Source organism: Hipposideros armiger, unplaced genomic scaffold (assembly GCF_001890085.2).
Source record: "Hipposideros armiger isolate ML-2016 unplaced genomic scaffold, ASM189008v1 scaffold_386, whole genome shotgun sequence".
NCBI classification, from domain to species: Eukaryota; Metazoa; Chordata; class Mammalia; order Chiroptera; family Hipposideridae; genus Hipposideros; species Hipposideros armiger.
This window is the reverse complement of record NW_017731736.1, coordinates 282,244-304,648: the sequence shown is the minus strand read 5'-3', so window position 1 is coordinate 304,648 and position 22,405 is coordinate 282,244. Positions and strand designations below refer to the sequence as shown.

The 22,405-nt window shown below is 34.5% G+C and overlaps 1 protein-coding gene across 9 annotated transcripts in view; it reads left to right on the top strand.

The window, feature by feature from the left end:
- The window catches only part of SLC4A4 (solute carrier family 4 member 4), a 324,167-nt gene extending 302,920 nt beyond the window's left edge, over positions 1–21,247 (top strand). For 5 of the 9 annotated variants that reach the window (XM_019663211.1, XM_019663215.1, XM_019663209.1 and 2 more), the window contains 5 exons: positions 4,236–4,304; positions 7,636–7,809; positions 10,054–10,215; positions 16,183–16,262; positions 16,964–21,247. In XM_019663211.1, coding sequence (XP_019518756.1) covers positions 4,236–4,304; positions 7,636–7,809; positions 10,054–10,215; positions 16,183–16,262; positions 16,964–17,069 — 591 coding nt within the window. In that variant the 3' untranslated portion in view covers positions 17,070–21,247. Of the gene's footprint in view, positions 1–4,235; positions 4,305–7,635; positions 7,810–10,053; positions 10,216–13,662; positions 13,760–16,182; positions 16,263–16,963 lie in introns of all 9 variants that reach the window. The other 4 variants (XM_019663210.1, XM_019663214.1, XM_019663218.1 and 1 more) reach the window with 2 other exon arrangements.
- Positions 21,248–22,405: the final 1,158 nt, after the last annotated feature.

The following is a 22,405-nucleotide window of genomic DNA, read 5'->3' as shown; positions in this document are numbered from 1 at the left end:
ATTAGCTTTAAGTTCACGAGCATAACCCTTGACCTTAGCTGGCTACAGTCTTACATGACTCAAACCTCACCGCTGATTCAATACACAACTGCTGGAAAGCAGGCATAACTGGCTTCCCAGGCTGGTTAAACAGTTTAGATCTGTTTCTGTAGCTGAAACATTGCCTGTTAAGCTAGTGTTCTGTATGGGAGACTCAGAGAGACTAAAAGAGCAGCGAAATGATGCAATGTAGTTCCTTGAACATTTTTTAGTTCTTCGGGCAGGCCTAAAGAAATAAAAATCATGTGAAGTTCACTGCTACTTCTGTTGCCTTTGCTTGAATTAGCTTGTCTTTAACATGAGGATTGGCCAAAATTTATCTTTCAGATTTGTTTATTGGTCTACATTGTGGAGGACAGCATTTAATTTGTATTTGGCGAACATTGGTTGACCTCCTACAATAATGCCACACACTCTGCTCATTAACAGGGAAACAGAGAAATGAGAGTGATGATGATGATGATGATGATAATGATGATGATGATGATGATGAATGATAGTGACGGCACTTATAATAGTAGCTCTCATTTATTGAGCCTGGCATTGGACCAAGGGCTCTGCACAGATATTTAAAATTTGGTTCTCCAATAACACCTACAAAAATATATTAATAATTGTATTCACTTTACAGATAAGAAAAATTATGAATAACTTGCCAGGTCCGAAAGTTCTTAAATGGTAGAGTCAAGATTTGAACTCAGGCAGTTCTGGCGCTAAGGCCTGATTTCATATTCGTCACGGTTTCCTGCCTTTGAAAGTAAAACAGTATTTGCCATCAAAGAACTCATTCACTTTCATTTCCTATGAGATGATCTTTCCCAGTCTCCTTGATCCATTTTCCAGTTCTCTTATGTAGAGAGAAATGTGGCATTTTTACACTCAGCACACGTACTCCACAGTTTCTTCAGTGACTTAGGGACCAGGTTGCAAGTCAGCAGCTTTCTTATGAGCCCAGATTTTTAAGGCTTAAGGGCATTAGGATGTTATTTTAATAACATGTTCCTGAAGACAGCTGCTGTAGTTGTAAGGGCAATATTGTAGAACTTAAATAAAACCAAGGTTTCAAATCTGACCTTTGCAGCCATCCTCCCACCATGGAAAGACCAAAGAGAACTGTGCTTTGCAGTGGGAGGCTTTCGACTTGCCAGAGGTTCTGATGATAATAATGACATCCATATCACATTTATTATTTACTGAGTATCTATTATGAGCCAGGCTCTGAACTAGGTGTTTTGTGTTGTACTCTTTATCATAACCACTACATAAATGAGATTCCCGAGGATAGGGCAAGTTGGTAATTTTCTTTGGGCTCTGCAACAAGTAAAGCAGAATTCGAACCCACGTCTGTCTAACTTCTGTGTGCATGCTCTTAGTTGAGACCTCATTCTGGTTTTTACACACACACACACACACACACACACACACACACACACGACTATTACTCTGTTGGAAGGCCTCAGTCCTGTACAGAAATCTGTGCTGGAGATAACTACAGTCTACCTTTCTTATTAAACTTTACCTTTTTGCATTTTTTCTTATGGGAATAATCTAATGCTATTAGAAAATTAAAGGGAAGGGTAAGTGAAAAAGAGTGGAATGACAGTCATCACAATTTGGAAAATTCAGTGACACAGTCTGAATATGTTTATCTTCATTCACTTCACCTCAATTTCGTTATTCTATCTGGTTGTAGGACCAAGCACATAATTGTTTTAATTTTAATGTTCATTAAAAGCATAGTAATATTTATTTATAATTATAGTTTTTGGCTTCTTGGGTGTGATTGATTATTTATATAATTTACTTTGCATAATTTTATCATTTGGCAATTCTTGATATGCCTATGAACCTATTTTACCTTGTTGTTTTTTTTATGTTTTAATTTCTTCTGTCTTGCTTTGGGAAAATGTCTATCTGCTATTACTATGTATATTATATTCTTTTAACTTAAAACTGGATCCCATCTTTTAAAAACATATTCTTCTTTTCCTACCTTTGGGACATTTCTATTGTGATGAATTTTTAAAGGTTGACCTTCCGATGTGACTCATGAACCAAATCCAATAAAAAATATCCTTTAACTCAGTAATTCTTTTAAATTTCACCAAGATTTCAAAACTGGAAGATTTTTATTGAGACACTGCATTATCATAAAGAAAATGGTGAATTTCCTAAGATTTATATTGTATTGAAGTTGGCCAAAAATCTAATTAATAGCCTTCCTTGTATGTACTGTTTCCATTTCACTGAAGAGTATTTTTTAAAAACATCTTCATATCTAAAGCTGTTTTCCTATCCATACCCCATGCCATTCTGAGTTAATAGTGACTTCTGACTATATTTTATGATAGATTCAGCGACATCTATCATCATAGGTTCACAGAGATTAGACCTAAACACCAAGGCACAACTTCCTTTCACCTTGGCGTTAGAAGTACATTAGAGAAAATATTAGCTAAGCTTAGGCGCTGGGTGGAGATAAGGCCTGGATCACCTTTGTGATTACTTTCGTTCAAGCCAGGAAAATACTTCACGCAGATTAAAAAGTAACTACTGCAGGGTTTCTAAATAGTTTCCCATGAACTCTACTTCTCTCTCCCCCTTCCACCTTGCTTTTCCTCCCAAGAAATTAGAAATAAAATGACAAGAAGGAATTTATCCTATATTAAGGAAAAATGGAAGTGCCCTTGCCTGTTAAAAGATATTTAAAAAATTAAGAAGTGAGTCAAAGATATAAAATGGTCCCTTTGTTCGTTTTATTTTTTGGTAAATTCATACAGGGGAATCATAGGGAATGGAAACATGCACTTTCTAAAGGAAATAAAGGCACTTGTCAGAACTCCAGGGCCTTGAACGGCATGTGTTCACCTCTTTGTGGTGACTGTTGGCAATTACAGCGCACACGGCTTCCTCATCACTCACACCATCTCTCCCACCTCCTTCAACACTCAATGTCATTCATTTTTCTCTGGTCTCAAGATCAAATTACCTGTGTTTAAAATGTTAGTCTTTTCTAGAAGCATGTGATGTTTTATATAAATAAGTATATTTATTCATATTATTAAGTTATATTTAACAATTTCTATAGCTAACCAATAACAATTGGAGACAGCTGTGACATTTTGGAATTTACTATTTCCCCAGTAGCAGCCAAAGGGTTTCAAATACAGAGCTATTTTAGGTAATCACAAGGAAAAGCTGATAGAAATTGTGCTTCACTTAATACATGCAATATTTCTTTAAAAATTACTCTTTAAAGTCATACTGTTTTCTGGCTACAATAGCCTCTTTTATGTAGATTTGGTAAGACTGGACTCGATTGCGGTTTTAGCATTTTAGCTTTGAAAACTCCTGAAATTACTTGAGCTTCTTTCAAAATGCAAGCCTGAGAACCTTTTGTAGTTCAGATAGAAGACTTCCCAGAAACAGAGTTATCCTTGATTTGCTTAGTTTCTGCAGTGCTAGGGACATTTCAAAGGTCTAGGAATAGATAAAACTTACAAACATCATATTGGAACTCCCCATTGTTAAAACACTTTGTGTTAATGTAAAAAGCAATTTTGCTAATTAAAACATGAAGTGTATTAATTCCGTTTTTAAAGTTGTGTATTAATCCATGTGTGTAATTAATTGCTTCCAGATGCTCGATGCTCCTTTCAAGCAGTGTTCTCATTAGTTAGTTCTCTTAATATTCCTAAGAGAAGAAAGAGGACCGTCGTTTGATGTTTTTTTAATTGAAGGAAGCATTTAAACACCAAGATCATTTGATGAAAATTATTAGGGAAATATCAAAAGACTGTTGGTAAAAGAACTTGGTCTCAGGAGTGAGGTGACTCTTTTCTCCCTCACAGTCCATGCAACTATCTGGTTTACACAGTCATTTCTTTTAAGGGGAAAGGGAAACAGAAACTTTTTTCCCCAATTAAAAAAAAAGTTATTATTAAGGTCATGCATACTCATTGTAAAAAAATGCAAACTGGCATCAAATGAAAATTTAAAGCTTCTCCATCCACCTTCATTTATTTCTAGTACAAAGGGTTTAGAAATTGACCAATGATGAGTAAAGCACACTAATTAGAGATCACTACATTATGTCCTGTATTTAGTTTCAGATTTAGCTTTAATTTATCCCTCTCCATTACTGTTGTTGTTGTTGTTATTGTTTTAAACCTTTCTCCATTTTTTTTTCTTTCTAGTTTATCCCCATGCCTGTACTCTATGGCGTGTTCCTGTATATGGGGGTAGCATCCCTTAATGGTGTCCAGGTAAGTTTTCCATAGCAATCTAAATATAGTCATGTTTTTCTAATAGTAAGGCTAGTCCAGTAATAGATCTTTGAAGAAAAGTACTAATTATTTGCCAAGTTTTTAAAATACATTTATTTTCTTTTTTCATTTGTTTAGGTGTCCAAAACAACATAGTAATTAGACATTTATTTACCTCACAAATTAATAACCCCAATAAGTATATTACCCACCTGACACATAGTTACTAGGATATTAACTATATTCCCTGTGCTGTACCATATATCCCAATGACTATTTGTTTTAATTATAGTTGACATTCAATATATTAGTTTCAGGTGTATAGTATAGTGGTTAGACATTTATATAATTTATAAAATTATAAAGTCTAGCATCCCTGATAAGTCTAGTACTCACCTGATACTATATATAGTTTTTGCAATATTATTGACTATAGTCCCATACTGTACTTTACATCTCTGTAAAGTCCCACCTGACACTATATATAGTTTTTGCAATATTATTGACTATATAGGCCCCATACTGTACTTTACATTTCTGTGACTATTTTGTGTCTGTGACAATTTGTCTCTGTGACAAATTGGTAACTACCAATTTGTACTTCCCAATCCCTTCACCTTTCTCACTGAGCCCCCCAATCCTCTCCTATCTAGTAACCATCAGTTTGTTCTCTGTGTCTGTGGGTCTGTTTCTGTTTTGTTTCTTCATTTATTTTGTTTTTTAGATTCCACATGTGAGATCATATGGTATTTATCTTTCTCAGTCTGACTTATTTCATTTAGCATAATACGCTCTAGGTCTATTCATGTTGTTATAAATGGTAAGATTTCATTCCTTTTTATGGTAGAGTAATATTCCATCGTATAAATGTACCACAATTTCTTTATCTAATCGTCTATTGATGGATGTTTTGGTTTCCATATCTTGGCTATTGTGAATAGCGCTGCAGTGAACATAGGGGTGCATATATCTTCTCGAATTAGTGTTTCAGATATCCAAAGTACATTTATTTTCTACTTTCTCCACCATTCACCTGCTTTTCATTTTCTGATAATTAGCAAAGTTAGCTTGTGTTAACGAATGTTATCATGCATATCCATTCTTAAAATAGGCTATTACAGGTCATTTGACCAGGAAAGTAAGAGAGCTCTGATCTCTTCTTTCCGCCCTTTTCCCCTTCATCCCTCCCTCTCTTCCTTCCTTCCTTCCTTCTTTTTTCCCTTCCTTCTTTCTTTCCTCCTGCATTTCCTCTCCCTCCTTCCCTCTCCTCCTTTACTTTTTCTTTCTTTTTTTGGTCTCAGTAAGGAATTCTAACCCTTTTTAGTGTACTCTTCAAGATACTATTTATCCATTTGCCTTTATCCTATACTAAGAACAGGCTATTCTTATTTGATTTGCTTTTCACACGGCTGAGATCAATGATCAAAAGTTTTGAACCAATAAAAGAATAAAGTCAGTATGGTTTATGTGCTACTTTTTTGGCTATTCACAACTTGGGTAAAACTGGTCCCCTTTTAAAAAAATCATTAGCAAAAACTTTGTAAGGGACTTTGTCTTTCAACTGAGGTTCAATTTAATTTGTACCAGGAAACTGGAAGTACTTCTGCTGCTTTCTGGCACCTTGTTAATTGTAGCCTTATTTAGCACTTAGTAATGTTTTAATGGGAAAAGACTGCATGTTCTGTGAACATCATAAGAATTTATTTAAACCTCTTCATAATAGTCCTTGCTTTCATTTATTGGATTTAGATTAATTTGGTTTTAGAGTCAGATAAAGCTGGGCAAGTGGCCAGACTCCCCAAAAGAGAAAAGACTATTTTCTTTTTCCTTATTTAGGTCTATTGAATAGAGTTCTTCACCATTTGGGTAATTGTTACAAAACACAAGGTGGTTCTTCATAGATTAGACTAGATGAATATGAATATGTGTTTATTTGTTCCCATGAAACTTTTGAGAGGATAAATATGTAAAAATATTTTATTTGTACCTGGCATTATAAGTATTCTTTATTTCTGTAAATGGGAAAATATGGAATTAATATGGTTTCCAAACTAATCATTCTTACTTGTGTTTAACTTTAATAGGTCAGTCTAGATGAAAAGTTTGATTTTATGCATTCTAGGTGCTTAATTGACGGTTGGAACTTAGTATATATTTATTCAATTAAATAGAAGAAAATATCAATTTCATAATGATGGGGGGAAAATCTTTTGCTGAAAAGAAGGATAGTAGATTTTTTAAATTCTTCAGTGCTGTTATCCCTATTTTTTCTCTCTTTTTTACTTTTCTCTTGATTTTCCCTCTTTTAGACCTTTTGGCAAGATTTGATTTAGCAAGAAATTTTGTAACCCAATCTTGATAAACGGCAGGGACCCACCAGTCAAAAATAGTCCTGGAGGACAAAAGAAAACTTTTAGATAGGAAATTACTTCAGAGAAGATTGTTTGTGATAATCTATTTACATTTCTCCCTTCCCTCCAGAAAGAAAACAGGTATTATTTCAGAGTTCTTATATAATAATTCAACTCAGTAACTATTTACTGAGCATCTTCCATCTGAAAGATTCTATGACACGTACTTAAATATCATCCCTATCATCATCATTAATGTAAACTCAGCAGTTATTCTTTGAAGCACAGCATCTGGCTCATAGGTGCTCAGCAGTCATTTCAATACTTGTTTATACACAACAGTGTGATAGCCTCTCCTAGATTCAAATATCTATTTGTTGACACCCTGAAACTCACTGTAATTAGTATGCATATGGCTTTTCTCTAACAAGAAATGATAATGCATTGCTGAATGTATTAGTTAAGTTATGCTATTAGATAAATAATGTAGAATTTATGAAAATACCAACGTATTCACATTTTCAAGTTGGATACTTCCTTGTATCCTTGAAACATCCCTGAAATGTATATAATGCATAACAGCATCACCTCGTCTTTCAGATAAGACAGCGAAGTTAGAGTAAGATACATGAGTTAGGTGTCTTGCTTCAGCATATCATTACTAAAATAGTCACAAGATCCTTTTTCCTGAGGCTCAGATAGTATAAATAGAAACTAAGAGATGAGCATCTAGAATTTATAGATGTTTATATATATATAACATTTTTGCAAAGTAATAATAAAAATTGGAAGACTCATACAATGTCTTACTGTGCTAGACTAAATTTCTGCACTCCCTGACTGGTGTCCTCTAGAAAAGACACTGCCTGCCCAAATTACAAACTATAAATCACTAGTGGATAGTTAGGCATAATGGAAATGACTTTGTGGATCAGCTCTTGAAGTAATGCAGTTGTACTCTCTTCCCCTGTCTCCCCCAGTTCATGGATCGTCTGAAGCTGCTTCTGATGCCCCTGAAGCATCAGCCTGACTTTATCTACCTGCGCCATGTCCCCCTGCGCAGAGTCCACCTGTTCACTTTCCTGCAGGTGTTGTGTCTAGCCCTGCTCTGGATCCTCAAGTCAACTGTGGCTGCTATCATTTTTCCAGTCATGGTAGGGATTCCTTTAATTGAAACTACCCATGAGGTCGCACCAATATCATGTGGTTATTGTAATAAGGAGGACACATGTGTGTTTTGTGTGTGGTTGCAATGTTTTCCAGCTTTGACCAAGTCACATTGATTTGATCAGTTGCAATTTAATGCTCCTATGTCTGTGGTTGTCGACACTGGATCTTAGAGTCAGAAGAAGCTGAGTTCAGATACTGGCCCTGGTTTGTGCTGGTCAGTGAATGAATCTCCCTAAGTTGCCATTAATTTATCAGTAAAATGTGGATGGAATTGTTATTGTTATTCTGAGCATCAGTAATGAATATCAAGTATATGGCACAATGCCTGGCACATAGTAGACACAATTGCATGTTATTTATTTTAAAAATACTGTTGTATGATAAAATCAGTCTAAACAACAATGTATGGTGCATTTCAGTCCAAATATTGGGTTGTCGGAAAAGTCATGATGTATTTTTTCTGTTTTTGTTGCAAAAATGCGTCATGACTTTTATGACAACCCAATAATAGGGAACAAATTGGGCAACTTATAAGAGGTCATCCAGTGAATTAGAAGAAATGAAGTGAGATATTTAGCTAGTTTGTATCATGCTAAGTTTAAGTCTGGGCTCTCTATTCTTGCTACGTATGAGATGATGAGAAGCAAGGTAAAATAACTTACATTCCACTCTGAATCACAAGTGAAAGAAGGGAAAAAGGAAATGCTAGCTCTGTATTTGGCTTCATTATTGAACTTTATACTTCACCACAGCATTCCATTTCTTGCAAGACAATGCTTATGCATTCACTTGAAACAAGTCACAAACCAGCTCTGTCTCCCCCATGGCTTTGGAAATAGAATTTTCATACATGAGCCATGTTTTATTTTCTATAAAAATCTTCTTACCCAGTATTATTATTTTTTATGGGTATTTATTGTTTACAATGTTTTTTTTTTTCTCCAGGGAAGAAGAAAAAAATAGTATAAAATACTAGTGATACTTTTAGTCATATTTTTTTGTCTTGATGATCCATTATATCTCTTTTTCTTTTCTTAAACTCTCCCAACTTACTGGAAAACAAACTGTATGTGAGAAATGACTCCCATTTGGTATAATCCACCTACCTATCAGTTTTGCTAAAGCCAGGAAAAAATAAAGTTAGACCTGGATAAATTTGAAATATATGCAGTAAATCACTTATTACTTATGCTAAATAATAAAAAAAACAGTTTTACCTTTTTAAAGTATTTTCTTTAGTCTTTTGAGAACTTTTATTTGATCACAAAACAATCATGTAATATCAGTAGGCCAGATTTTATTAATTTCTCTAGGAAATGAAGAAACTGATATCTAGAGAGCATATGGATAATGACGATTATTTATTTGAGGCAGAGTCGTGACTCTTGTATTCAAGGGCATACTAATTTTACTCTTAAGCAAAGACATCTTTAAGGTTACCTTCACAAGTTACTCTGCAAGAGCAATTCATAGAATCAAAGATCCAGAGCTTAAAAATACTGATTTTATATGCAGACAGCTGTGCCCCACTGTACTCTTCATTTTTCTGGCTTTGTGATCTTGGATGTCATACTTATGTCTCTAAGCTTCAGTTTCCTCAGCTGTAAGATAGAGATCCTAATATCTACTCCTTAGGTTTGTTGTGGAAATAAATAAGAAAATACTGCCTAAGAGTTTTTAGCACAGCATCTGACACATTGTAAGTATTCAGTTAATGTAGTTTTTGAAGTCTTCCAGTAGGTTAAATGGTCTCTGCATACTCCACAACTACCTTATTAGTAATAATTTGAAGATGTTTTAGTGTACTGTATGTTGCACAGATTTTCCTGATTTTCAGAAACTTGTATAATATTTTAATTTTGAATAATTAGAAATCATATGAAGTCTATTTTTCTCCTTTAATTATGTAGTTATTTTATTAAAAATCTGACATGGAAGAAAATGGTTAAAAACTACCCCTTTCACATTGAAATTCTAAGTGAATGTGATCATACATTTCGGTAAACACAACAAAGTGAGTTTCAAGTAAGACGTTTATAAACCAACTTTCCCCATAAAGAAAATGTTTATCGTCCACTTAATATAAGTCCATATAAGCAAGATGAGTTCCGTCATCCTCTAGCCTTATACAAAACAGGTTTCTACTGCCTTTTATAGGGCGGTATTTATATCACTATGACTTCATCTGACATGGTTTCTTTCATACTTTTTTATATTTATCCTTCCAGATCTTGGCACTTGTAGCTGTCCGAAAAGGCATGGACTACCTCTTCTCACAGCATGACCTCAGCTTCCTCGATGATGTCATTCCAGAAAAGGACAAGAAAAAGAAGGAAGATGAGAAGAAAAAGAAAAAGAAGAAAGGAAGTGTGGACAGTGACAATGATGATGTAAGAAACTTCCCAAAATTGCAAAGAAAAGCTAGTTAAAAAAACAAATGTGAAAAATCTATTTTTAATCCTTTGAGCTGTATATATGGCTCTGAGTTGCAAGAATGTTTATCTGGCCGTGTTGTATGTCATTTTTCACCTTCCTTTGCCCTTTATTCTCTCTCTTCATTTTTTTCAATTTTTTGAAGTCTTTCTTTAACCATTAATACACTAAAAATGACAAAATGACTTCTAAAAACAAAACAAAAAATCCCACCATACCTAAAGAACTTCAATCTCTAGTCTCCTAGAGAAAAAGGAAGTTTGCTTAGTGGTGCTATAAAGTGTAATTTTAATTACTATTGATAATCCAGGATTAAAATTTGAGATAGCTCAGTTTTCTGTAATGTTAAGCCTAACGTGGACAAATGCTGGTGACCTTACCTTTTATGATCTATTGGGTTGTTGGAAAAGTCATGACGTATTTTTTCTATGTTTTTCGTTGCAAAAATGCATCATGACTTTTCCGACAACCCAATATGTGTCTATCTGAGTAGGCTCTCAGGCAGAGTTCTTTGCTAGTGTTCTTATCCTCGCGTTGGGCTTTGACATGATTGGGGATTATTTCTTGGCAATCCTTCATTAAAAAGGAAAGAAATTGGAGTTTGGGGTCTTTTTACATAATTGTAGTTGTCAGTCTCATGGTCTAGATGATCCTCCTGCAACTGGGTGATTAAGTTGAGAAATAAAATTATTGCCCATTTTTTTTCTTTAGGAAATCATTTCACAGAAATGCAGGTGCTCCAGTAGGAGTCTGTAATGTGTGCTAGGAGAAAAGCTGAGATTTGTTCAACACACACACACACACACACACACACACACACACACACACACACCCCTTATCCCAGTAGCCTTTTGAAAATGACATTTTCTATGTAAGGATTTGTTCTGGATTTTTTTACACAGTGCAGTATCCTCATTCTAATAGGATTCCTGGTATCCCATTCTAAAATGGGACTGTAAATTTTTGGTAGCTACTCTGTAATTGATCCTTTTGATTGATCCTGCATACTGGTCCTTAATTGCCATAACAGCTCTTTATAGTATATATTTTTGTTACTATTTTACAGATGAGGAAATTCAGACTGAAATGTTAAGTCATTTTTTTTAAGTGTACACAGCCATAGTGGCAAAGCCAAAACTAATCCAAGCCTGTCTGGTTATTTCCAATTGATCAGGCTGTCTGATTGTTTTCTATTTAGAGAACTTGGATATAGTACAGTGAAAGAAGGCAACAGCCAAAATTGGATTTCAGATAAATTGATCCAATAAGAAAAGGCTAAATATATGAGGCACATTTAGCTAAAGAGAAAGAGTCTCAGGGCACTTTTGTGACTACCCTCATTCATCTTCAATGAGAACAGGTATATACATTTTCTGTTTCCAATGATGATAAAATAAAAAGAGAGAATATATTTAAACTGCAGCACAGATTAAGATGCAATATTAAAAAGAAGTATATGTTTATACATTGAGTAGATATCAAGATTTGAAATGAATTTCTAGACTACTCAAGGCAAAAAAAAAATTGCGTGAAATACTGAGATAATTAAAGCAGTATTTCATCTTGAATTTTCAGAACAAGTACCTCAGTTTATGTACATGGACACCAAACTTAAAATTCATACACATTATAAACATAGGAAATAATATTATAGAATCCTCTTCTCTAAAGGCTTTTAGAAAAAGTAATAAAATATCAACTTTGGGGAATGTTTTAAATTTAGTGCTCTTTGCATCAAAAGTTGGAACAAATTAGCTCCTGAGAAGTTCTTCCAATTCTTAGATTTGATTTTCAACAAATCGTATTTTATTTAAACAATGTTATTCTTTTATTAATGATATTTACTATTTTCAGCTCCATATTTTCAACAAATTTCTTGAAGATCATGTGTGACACATGTTTCCTTTTCTCTTTCTCTCCTTCCTCCCATCCCACCAAAACAAACAAACAAACAAACAAGCTTATATATTTATCCTAGGCAGTGAATCCAACCAGGAAATTTGGAGTAAATCTGTGTAATAAATTCTCCGTGTTGAGCTCATTATTTGGGGGCTCCACATTTGGAAGGTGGCTCTTCTGATGTTCACCTGATAATTATGGGCTGTGGGGTCCATGGGTATAGAGAGCAACATGGGGCATGGGAGTTATAGCTGTAATGGTTGTGAGTAGAAGTAGTAAAAATTATGGCTTGCCAACATTTTGAGCCACTCAGTCATTTATGAATCTGCTGGTAGGCTGTGATTAAGGGTTGGCTACCAACCTGTTCATCTATAAATGCTATTATTTGGGGAAATGTTTGAAATGCTGTAAGAATACTTGTTCTTCTTGACATTCTCATAAAGGTAGCTGCATGCAGCATCTTCATTATTTTTTGTCAATTTTAGTACAATATCTTAGTCCTTTAAAAGTAACATTGTAGCTCATTACTCTCTTTAGATTCATTATAAAGGGATTTTTAATGTGTGTAGTAGGCTTTATGTTAAGACTTACTTTTTCCTTATATTCTTTGACCTCTAGTTCTTTTATTTCCTTTCAGCTAAAGGTCATCTCCTTGGTACTTTCAGTTAAGAGATGAATTTGATCTTTTGAATCCAAACATAGACTTGCATTCAATGAAATGAATTCTAAAAAACAGTAAAGTGGTAATCCTGTGGAAAGCTGTTACAGGTTGGCTTAGGTGGCCTGTTCTTTAAGTAGCCTCATGATTAGCTGTCTGGTTTTCTTTTATTCTGGTTATGATTCTTCTCTGCTTACCTGACCATCATAGACACCTTGCTTTTGACTTTACTTTCTCATGTTTTGCTAAGTTTTCAAATATCTTTGGTACAAGCAAGTTGAAATTAACCTTTAACTATTAGATAGTTTAATAGAGTATTAGCGTAAGGGAGGGAGGTTTGTTTTCAAGTGTGTGTAGAGGGTTCCTGGATAATGGGTGTTGCCTTCTACCGGTCTTAGAGGGAAACATGAGTCATAATTTTCCTGGAAATGGAATCAGAAAGCAAGGCCGGAACAAGAAGACCCTATGATAGTTTAGGTAGTTTCCTAGATTTAATCTTTCATATTCAGATTATTTGCCTTACACATACAATGAACTCAGAAATATTTGCTGATTGCGAATCCGGCTTATGGAAAGCTTTACAATAGTCCCAATTTGTAGTGTTCTCCATTTGGCGCCGTTCTAGTTTTAATTGACTCAATTCCATTCACTGAGAAGAGAGGAGCACGAAGGTGAGTGGGAAAGAGTACACAGAACTTGGAAAGTTAGCGAAGCGGGAATGAATATGTAGAAGGCATTTCTAGTTAGTGCCATGTAAATGATGATTGATAGGTTTAATCCACATTGGAAGGTAGGAAGGACTGTGTAGTGGAAACTTTCTAAAAACTACCGTAAATTTCTTTCACAGTCTGACTGCCCATACTCAGAAAAAGTTCCGAGTATTAAAATTCCAATGGACATCATGGAACAGCAACCCTTCCTAAGTGATAGCAAACCTTCCGACAGTGAGTAGAACTAACCTCTCGCTTGCCTGCCTAAATATGATTTGCTCTTGCAGAGACAAAAACTTTAGAACTATCATTTACATGAACTTGTCCTCTAGTTTCTTTCTTTCTATATGAAGATGTATGCTTAATTATTATAAAACTTCCTTTTTACATTTTCTGAGCGTCTTTTATTTTCCTTTCATCCATAACCTTTTAACTTTTTTTTTTTTTGGTAGTCTTTTCTCAGATCCAAGTTATCACCAGTTTCTTTCAGTTACTAAACACGTAACCATCTTTTTAATTGATTTAACTTTCTTCTGCTGGTATTAAGAATTGCGGCTTATAGTACTACATCACTGTCTGTTACTGTTTGTCTTCCTTAGGCTTCAGCCAATGACCAAATCAGCTCAAAAGAGAAATTGCAACATGAGTCTCTGAATGATCAATGAATCAATCGTCAATATTGAGAATTTAAAATAATTTGTTCTTTTCAATTTAATTGGCAATCATAAAACATTGACACAACTGTTTAGGTATAACTTATATGTGCATTTTCTTCCTAATTTCTTCATTCCCCTCTGCTATTTCAAAAATCACCTTTGTAACTGCACTGTTTTTTTCTGGGGTAATAGCCTAATGGCTAAAGTGGAATGATTTCTGACATTCACCAATTTTTTTTTTTGTATTTGAATTAATGGGCCACTTGAAGAGGAGAAAAAAATTTCTGTAGTAACATTAGTGAATGTATCTCAGGCTTTTCCAATAGCAAGCAGCAATTGCCTCCAAACTACTTTCATTTTGAGTTCTCATTTGCAGAAAATGTATTCTTTTTCATCCAGATGTACTTCAAAGTCTACTGATCTGTTAAAGGAAAAATACAGTTGAGAGTTTTTTATTTCTATTTGGTAATGCCATTCCAACTTCAATAACAGGTCACCAGGAAAAGTTTGAAATGAATGACTGAAAAATAGGCATACTAGTTATTTATTGCTGTGTAACAAATTACTACAAAATTTAGGAGCTTAAAACAACAAACGTATTTTCTTACACAGTTTCTGACATTCAGAAATTTAGGAGCAGCTGCCTTTGGTGGTTCTGGCTCTGGTTCTCTCATGAAATTGCAGTTAAGCCCTTGGCTGGGGCTCAGTCTGAAGGCTTGACTGGGACTGGGGACCTGCTTCCAAGATTACTCACGGGGCAGTAGGCAGGAGGTTTCAGCTCCTTGGCCTGTGGGCATCTCTACAGGGCTGCCTGCCCATGCATGATATGGCTTTCCGCAGAGCCAGTGATAGCAGAGAGTGAAACCAGGATAGAAACTGTGGTCTTTTATAACCGAATCTCAGAAGGGACATACCATCCCTTCTGCAATATTCTATGGTCACACAAATCAACCCTGCTACATTGTGGGAAGGAGTTACACAAGGACATGAATACCAGGATGCAGGGAGCATCGGGGACCATCTTGAAGGCTGGATACCACACGAGGCTTAAAGAATTAAAACACTCTCAGTCTCATAAAACACTCTCACCTTTAGTGTCCAATCTGTATGTAATCGTATGTAACCTGAGACTAATTTCTTCTCAGTCCTATCAGTGTGATTTAGATAATTTTTGCTTTTGGAATTCAAGTTCCACAAACCATGTTCTGCCTTCCGTTTTCATCTCTAGAGCATTAATAACGAATGGAGACTGTGAAGAGAACCCAGCATGTGTGTTATCCTTTGACATCATAGAGTTCTTCTAAGACCAGTTTAAAGGCTACTTAATAATACACACACACACACACACACACACACACACACACAAACACACACACACACACAATCACCAGCTAGAATTTGAGGCTCCTGGAAAAAGCTTATGGCAATTAGGTTATTTAGTCCTAGTGTCCTTCATTCTCTCAAAAACTCTTTAAAAAAGATACTTTGAAAGTTGATATGATATTAGCAAAATACCCATGATCATTCTAACTGAATCTTTTTAAATGTCATATTACTCTTTTGTAATCCATGAAAGAACAAAGTTAATAGTAAAGTTGCAATAAAAATAAGATCCTCAAAATCTTTTGATTCCCCCAAGAATAACAGCAGGACAAAATTGTGAATGCTGGAGATGGAAGGAAATCCAAGAACAAGCCATAGACATTAAGTAGATGCAATCACCTTCTAACAAGGACTCACTGCCCACTCCCTCACTGAAAAGAACAACAGTGGTTCTTCACAGAAAACTTAGAGTAAAGGAAATGAAGTGATTTTGGTTCCATCACACTATAACAGATTCTTAGCAATACAATGTCTATTGAAATTGTCTAAACGTGCCTTTCTTACTCTTTCCAGTTGTGAAAAATGCATCAAGTTTTGTGAAGATTTTTATTTTCGCTCTAATTTTATCCATTACCAAAGACCACTCTTTATGATTAAAAATTATTTTTTTCCCCTCAGGAGAAAGATCCCCAACATTCCTTGAACGCCACACATCATGCTGATAAAATTCCTTTCCTGCAGTCGCTTGGTATGCCAAGGTAAAGGACGGCCCAGTGTTTCGTGCTGTTCTGTGGGATGATTGTCCCACAGAAATGTAATCAGTGGCAGGTTATTGGCAGAACACTTCGTCCTCCTTCCTTTCTACAGTTCATCTTAAACAAATTACCCAATCACCAAACCTTGTCCCAGTTTTCACTGGTTGAAAACCTTCTAAGAGAACTACTCTACTTACTCTTAGAAATACTGTTATCTTTCAGTATCATGACGGTAAAGCCTAGAAGCAGTGTCAGCGCTTATCAATTCTGATTTAAGGGGTAAAACTGCGTTTCCTGGCAGCCCTCCTTTAGGCGTTTCCTGCCTTCTTAACACGGATCTAGAGATTTCAGATCCTACTTGATTTTTAAGAGTGAAATCTCTGAATATTTTCTTCATATAAATCTTTTTGCCCTTTAATTTCTGACAGTATCACCCACCTGGTAGTCTGCCTTCTTGTTTTTTGTTGGTTTGTTTTTTTAAATCTAGGTATGATAGCTTATGAAATTTTTACTTGAATATCTTAATGCTATTGGTATCTTCATCACATTTAAAAATGTTTGTTTATAATACAGAAAGAGAAGATAAGTATTTAAAGAGGACAAAGATAGACACATTTGGCTTTTGTACAATGCTTAAACATTTGACAAATGGTAAAGGAAATCTGATTTACTCACTGTTTCTTTTCTTTTTTCTTTTTCTCTAGTCCTCCTAGAACTCCAGTAAAAGTTGTGCCTCAAATTAGAATAGAACTTGAGTCTGAAGACAATGATTATTTCTGGAGGAGCAAGGGAACAGAAACTACATTGTAACCTGTGTATCTTTCTTAAAACTAATAGTATTTGTTGTTAATGTTCTTGGTTTTTGTCTGGTCCTTTGTTTTTTTAATTTTTGATCTGTTTTAGTTTTTGGTCATTGGCCAAATGATACAGCACTCTCTCTGCTTCTCTTTTGCATAGGTAAACTTAAGACAATAGTGCACCATTCCTTAAAAACTTCTGAAGAATCCCCTTTTGTTCTTAGACTTTTAGATGTGTCCTCTGACAACCAAATTCCTCTGTTACTCAAGACATGCACAGACACTATCCTTTTCCTTTATTAAGCAGGGGGCAAAAGTATTAAGGATTTTGTAACGCCTTTTATTCAAATATTGAAGGAACTTACAACTTTAGCTTTGGAGCTGTGCTTATTGGCTTGTCTTTCTGTCTGGTCGAACAAACCTTGACCGCCAGGCAGTCTCTTCTTGCTTATAGAGCTCTCCAAGACTGGAAAAAGTGCTGCTATTCTAACTTGCTCTTGCTTGTGAACCCTAATCCTAGAGTTATCAAAGAAGAAAATCTAAAGGTACTTTACACCCAGTAGAGAAACTATTGCCATCATTGTAGCAAGTGATAGAATGTCCTTTTTTCCTATGCAACTTTTTTTTAACCCTTTAATGAACTTATCTGTTAAGTACATTTGAAGAATATTTTTCTTCCTAGATTTTGTTGTTTAAATTATGGGGCCTAACCTGCAACTTATTTTTTGTCAATTTTTTAAACTTTTTTTTAATTACTGTAAAGAAAATGAATTTTTTCCTGCAGCAGGAAACATAGTTTTGAGTAGTTCTACCTCTTATTTGTAGCTGCCAGGCTTTCTGTAAAAATTGTATTGTATATAATGTGATTTTTACACACATATAGACACACACACAGACACACATACACACAAGTACACAATCTTTAGGGTAAGCCAGAAGGCTAGATCAGATGAAAAACACCATGTTTCTAGGCATCCATTTTTCCCTTTCTTTAAAAGAAATTTATCTGTTTTATGAAGGAGATGAGGGAAAAAGGGACGAGCTCCTATGTAATGGGAATGACTGATGTTTTGCTAATAGCAGTATCCTGGCACAGATGCTGATTGTATTACCATCAATGTCCTATGCAGTATTGTTAGCCATTTTGTTTTTCACTTTGAAATACTCATGTGTTTGTGTATGTACTCTGTGTGTGGTGGGTGCACATATGTGCAAAGTTAGGGACAGAGTGATGGCAGGTGAAGGGCAAAGTTATCCAGCCTCTGTGTCAGTTTTCATAAAACCCAAACCACATATGAAAAATCCATATGAGGTCCAAGAGAATTACCATTATGTAAATAAGGGTAAATATATTTTATTACCCAGAGATCAGTCACCATCACTGGTACAATAGCCCATATTTACAATACAAATTCATAGAAATATCCATAGACCATTTACATATGTACGAAGTGTTTATGGAACTGCAGATAGATCTGCAAAAGTATATGTGTATATATTTTAACAATACACATTTTTTAGGATGAAAAGGAAATTATGCCCTGTGATTGGGATGTTTAGAATATATATGTATATGTGTACCTCAAAGTACAATATTGAAAATTAGAAAAAAGAAAATTAGATTTTTATTAACTAAATTTAGCATGTTATCTAAATATGTTTTTAATAGGCTACATTGGATACTGTGAATCTCCTTTAAAACCATTTAAATATTGAATCCATATTTTGGATTCATATAACCATAATTTTTTATATATCCTAACTAAAACAGATTGTTGGAGGAGTACTAGAAGCAGAATGAAACTATCAATACTCATTTTGGTTTCATAATAGACACATAATGATTACTACTCATTCTTATATCAGTTAAGTATAATTTTTTCCTCTTGAAATTTTGATTATAGAAAATTTATCCTGGATTAGCTGTTTACTCTTATTGCAGTTGATAATCTTAAAACTTTCAATTTTAATATACAGATTAGATGTAAGTGATCTGCAATTTTTTTTCATGCAAATGAAAGTAGCAAATGACATGTTATTTGTTAAAACCTCACGTGCCAAATTTTGGCATCACATTTGTATTTACAGTTATCTTTAAAATAATTATATTATCTAGTTTTTCATTACCCTAATATAAAACTGTATAAGATTTTCCTTTTTCTTTACCGATGGGAGCATCAATAAAATGCTTAAAAGCCATGCATAATATGTTCAGCCTAACCTACAAACTTGTTATTAATGACATTTTTGTTCACTTTTATAAAATCTCTAGATATAATAATTTATTTTTCTGATTATGAATCAAGTACAGGAGGATTCATGCCCCTCTCCATCCCTTTCAGAGAACTGTTAATGCAACTTAACTCAGTATTTCAGCCTGTGAGTAGATCTAAAAGCTATCTGCACCTCCATTTTATGATTCATATTTTGTGACAGAAGGTTGATACTCATAATATGAATTAAGAATAGTGCCTTATGTTTGCTAAAACGAACAGCATTAAACCATTTTTAATATTTTGGAACCTAGGGAAGTATTTTAAAAAATCATTACCTTCAGAGGAACAGAAGTAGTTACTAAGCAAACAAACAAAAAAAACCTGAGGCCCATACAGAGCCACCAAATTATCTGTATTTTAACTGAATTTACTCATTATCTAAGAACTAACCAGATTGGGTGGTTTTGTTTTTATGTAAACTGGACACACAGAATACACTGGTAAATTTTTTACAAAGTGTTTCTTCCTGATGTGAATATGGAGAAAAAAGATTTAAATTGTTAGAAGTAAAGGATGAAGTGTACACTCAGAATTGAAGTCAAGTGGTTGTACAGACTTACTGTTGGAAGAAAAATCATTAGGCCAAGAGTCTGCCTATGGTAGCCTAAAGCTCTCTGGTTTTTCATTTGAAAGGAAAGGCACTGTTTTCTTTGATAAAAGTCACTTTTCTCTACAATGTAAAACTAGGACTTGATACCCTAATTATTTTGTGTGCCACAAAGAGTAGTGTTCCTGACTCTTCTGTCAGTCAAGCAGTGGAGCGGGATGGGGAAATGGAGGCTTAAAGAAGTAGGAAAAAAACCTTCTGTAGCCCCCCACCTCAAAAGAATGGGGGAGGGGGAGTAAATCGCTGCCTTCAGTAATACAGTTTGTGTACATTTTATGCACATGTACCAGCACACACGGAGTAAATCTTTTATCAGCTGTGTATTGGTGTTTAATACAGAAAACGATTGTCTTCCCAGCTCTGATTATTTTATTTTTTTAAACTATGTTAAAGTACTTGAATTGTAATGACTGCTGACTATCTTAAAAAAACAAAACAAAGCTATTTGAATTGTATGACAGAGGATGACATTGTTCAGGGATGGGACAAAGCTTTCTTCAATCCTTTTCATACCACTTAATGATGTTGGTGCAGGAACTTGAGATTTTCTTATTTATTCCATGATATTTCACATCTGCTCTTCACAGCATAAGCATGAAGCCCAGTGGCACCAAGTGACTGAATAAAATCAAATGATGTTTATGGCACTTGACTATCTCAAGGGCCCTGGGAGTTTTCAGATGATGATTTCATTGCAGCCTGAAATAAAGTTTTGTGCTATATGTGAGCCAGTCAAGTTGTGTTTTGACCAGATATTTGGCTATGTCCTATTTCTTGGCTCATTTCTTTGTGTTCTATAGGTACATATAAAAATCCTGAATTCTATTTCCTAGAAAATATTGCAACTCAGGGCTAATGTCATCCAGTGAAACATTTAGAGCCAGAAGTAACTTTGTCCCATTCCTGCAATGTGAAAAGAGTGAATAGTTGCCTCTTTTTAGCCATTTTTATGGCTGGTACATACTCGTACACATTACTTTTCAGAATCAGTACGCACTTTCAGATATTCTTATTTTTATTCTCTTAAATCTTTATTAACTTTGGAGAAATGATGCATCTTTTTATTTTAAATGAAGTAGATCAACATGGTGGAACAAAATGATAAAGAACAGAAAACATTTCAATATATTACTAATAATTTTTTTCCAATATAAAACATAAAATTCCTATAACATAGTATTTTACAGTTTTATGAAGCTTTCTATTGTGACTTTTATGGAATTAAGAGATGAAGAAGATGAGATATTTTAGCATTTATATTTTTCAAAATTAAATGTATACTTAAAATAAAGTAACTTTATGCATTTATGAGTGTCAAGTGCATCTGTTCGAGTCTTGAAATCGTTAAGTCTCTATTTTACTCCTTTGGGGCTGTGGGGAATACAAAGATGAGTAAGTTGGTGTCCCTGACCCCATATTGCTTTTAATCGCTGCAGGCAGGAGGATAAAATAAATGTTCAAACTGTATAAAAAAAGAGATTGTAAGAATTATGTATTAAAGTATTAATGAAATGCTATTATGCAAGAGTTCAAAGCAAGAAAAATTATGTCCAACTAAGAGCAATAGAATGGTTTTACTGAGAAAGTAATATTGTTATTCTTCTTTTATAAAGTTAGTAAAATATAAAATGCCATTTTCTTGAATACATATTGATATTGTTAACCTAAAAATAAAAGGCCAAAGTGAGAGGCAACGATCATTTATTTGAGATCCAAAAGCATAGCTAGTCAGGAAGCACTGATTTAGGCAGAAACCCAAATAGTGTTCTGATTAGGGGGTGAAGGTAAGAAGTATTTATGAGAAAGGGAAGGGGAATAATTGCATGAATAGAAGGAAGGAATTGCTACAGGTGCAGATAAGCTAACATAGTGATGCTGATTCTAAAGAATGTCTTTAATTTTCAGTCTGGTAGTCATAATGTCTGCTTTCCTGTTATCTTTGCAAACAGTTGTTTGGAATACAATGCTGCTTTAGGCCCAGTTCAAAGGTTATTTTGCCCAGTTTTAACATTATAAAGGTTTGAGGAGTAAAACGTGCAAACCAGTTCCTTTGGGATGGCAGCTCAGACTCCATTTTGAAGTGGCTCGTTTATACTATTTTTCACAATATATATTGATGTATATAGTTATTCAGAAGCAAAAAAAAAACCTGCTAAGCATAAGCACTTATTAAAAAATAGGTATTCAAGGGTGGGGGTATTCGGGGTGGGTGCAAAAGATGAAGGGATTAAGAAGTGCAAATTGGCAGCTACAAAATAGTCATAGGGATGTAAAGTGCAGACTAGGGATTGTAGCCATAGTTATTACAATATTATCGGTAGGGTCACTTCGTAAGTTGTATAATTGTCTAACCACTATACTGTACACATGAAACTAATATAATATTGAATGTTAACTGTAATTGAAAAAAAACCACAGATTACACATTTTTAAAGAAGTATCAAATGAATATATCTTGGAACAGTA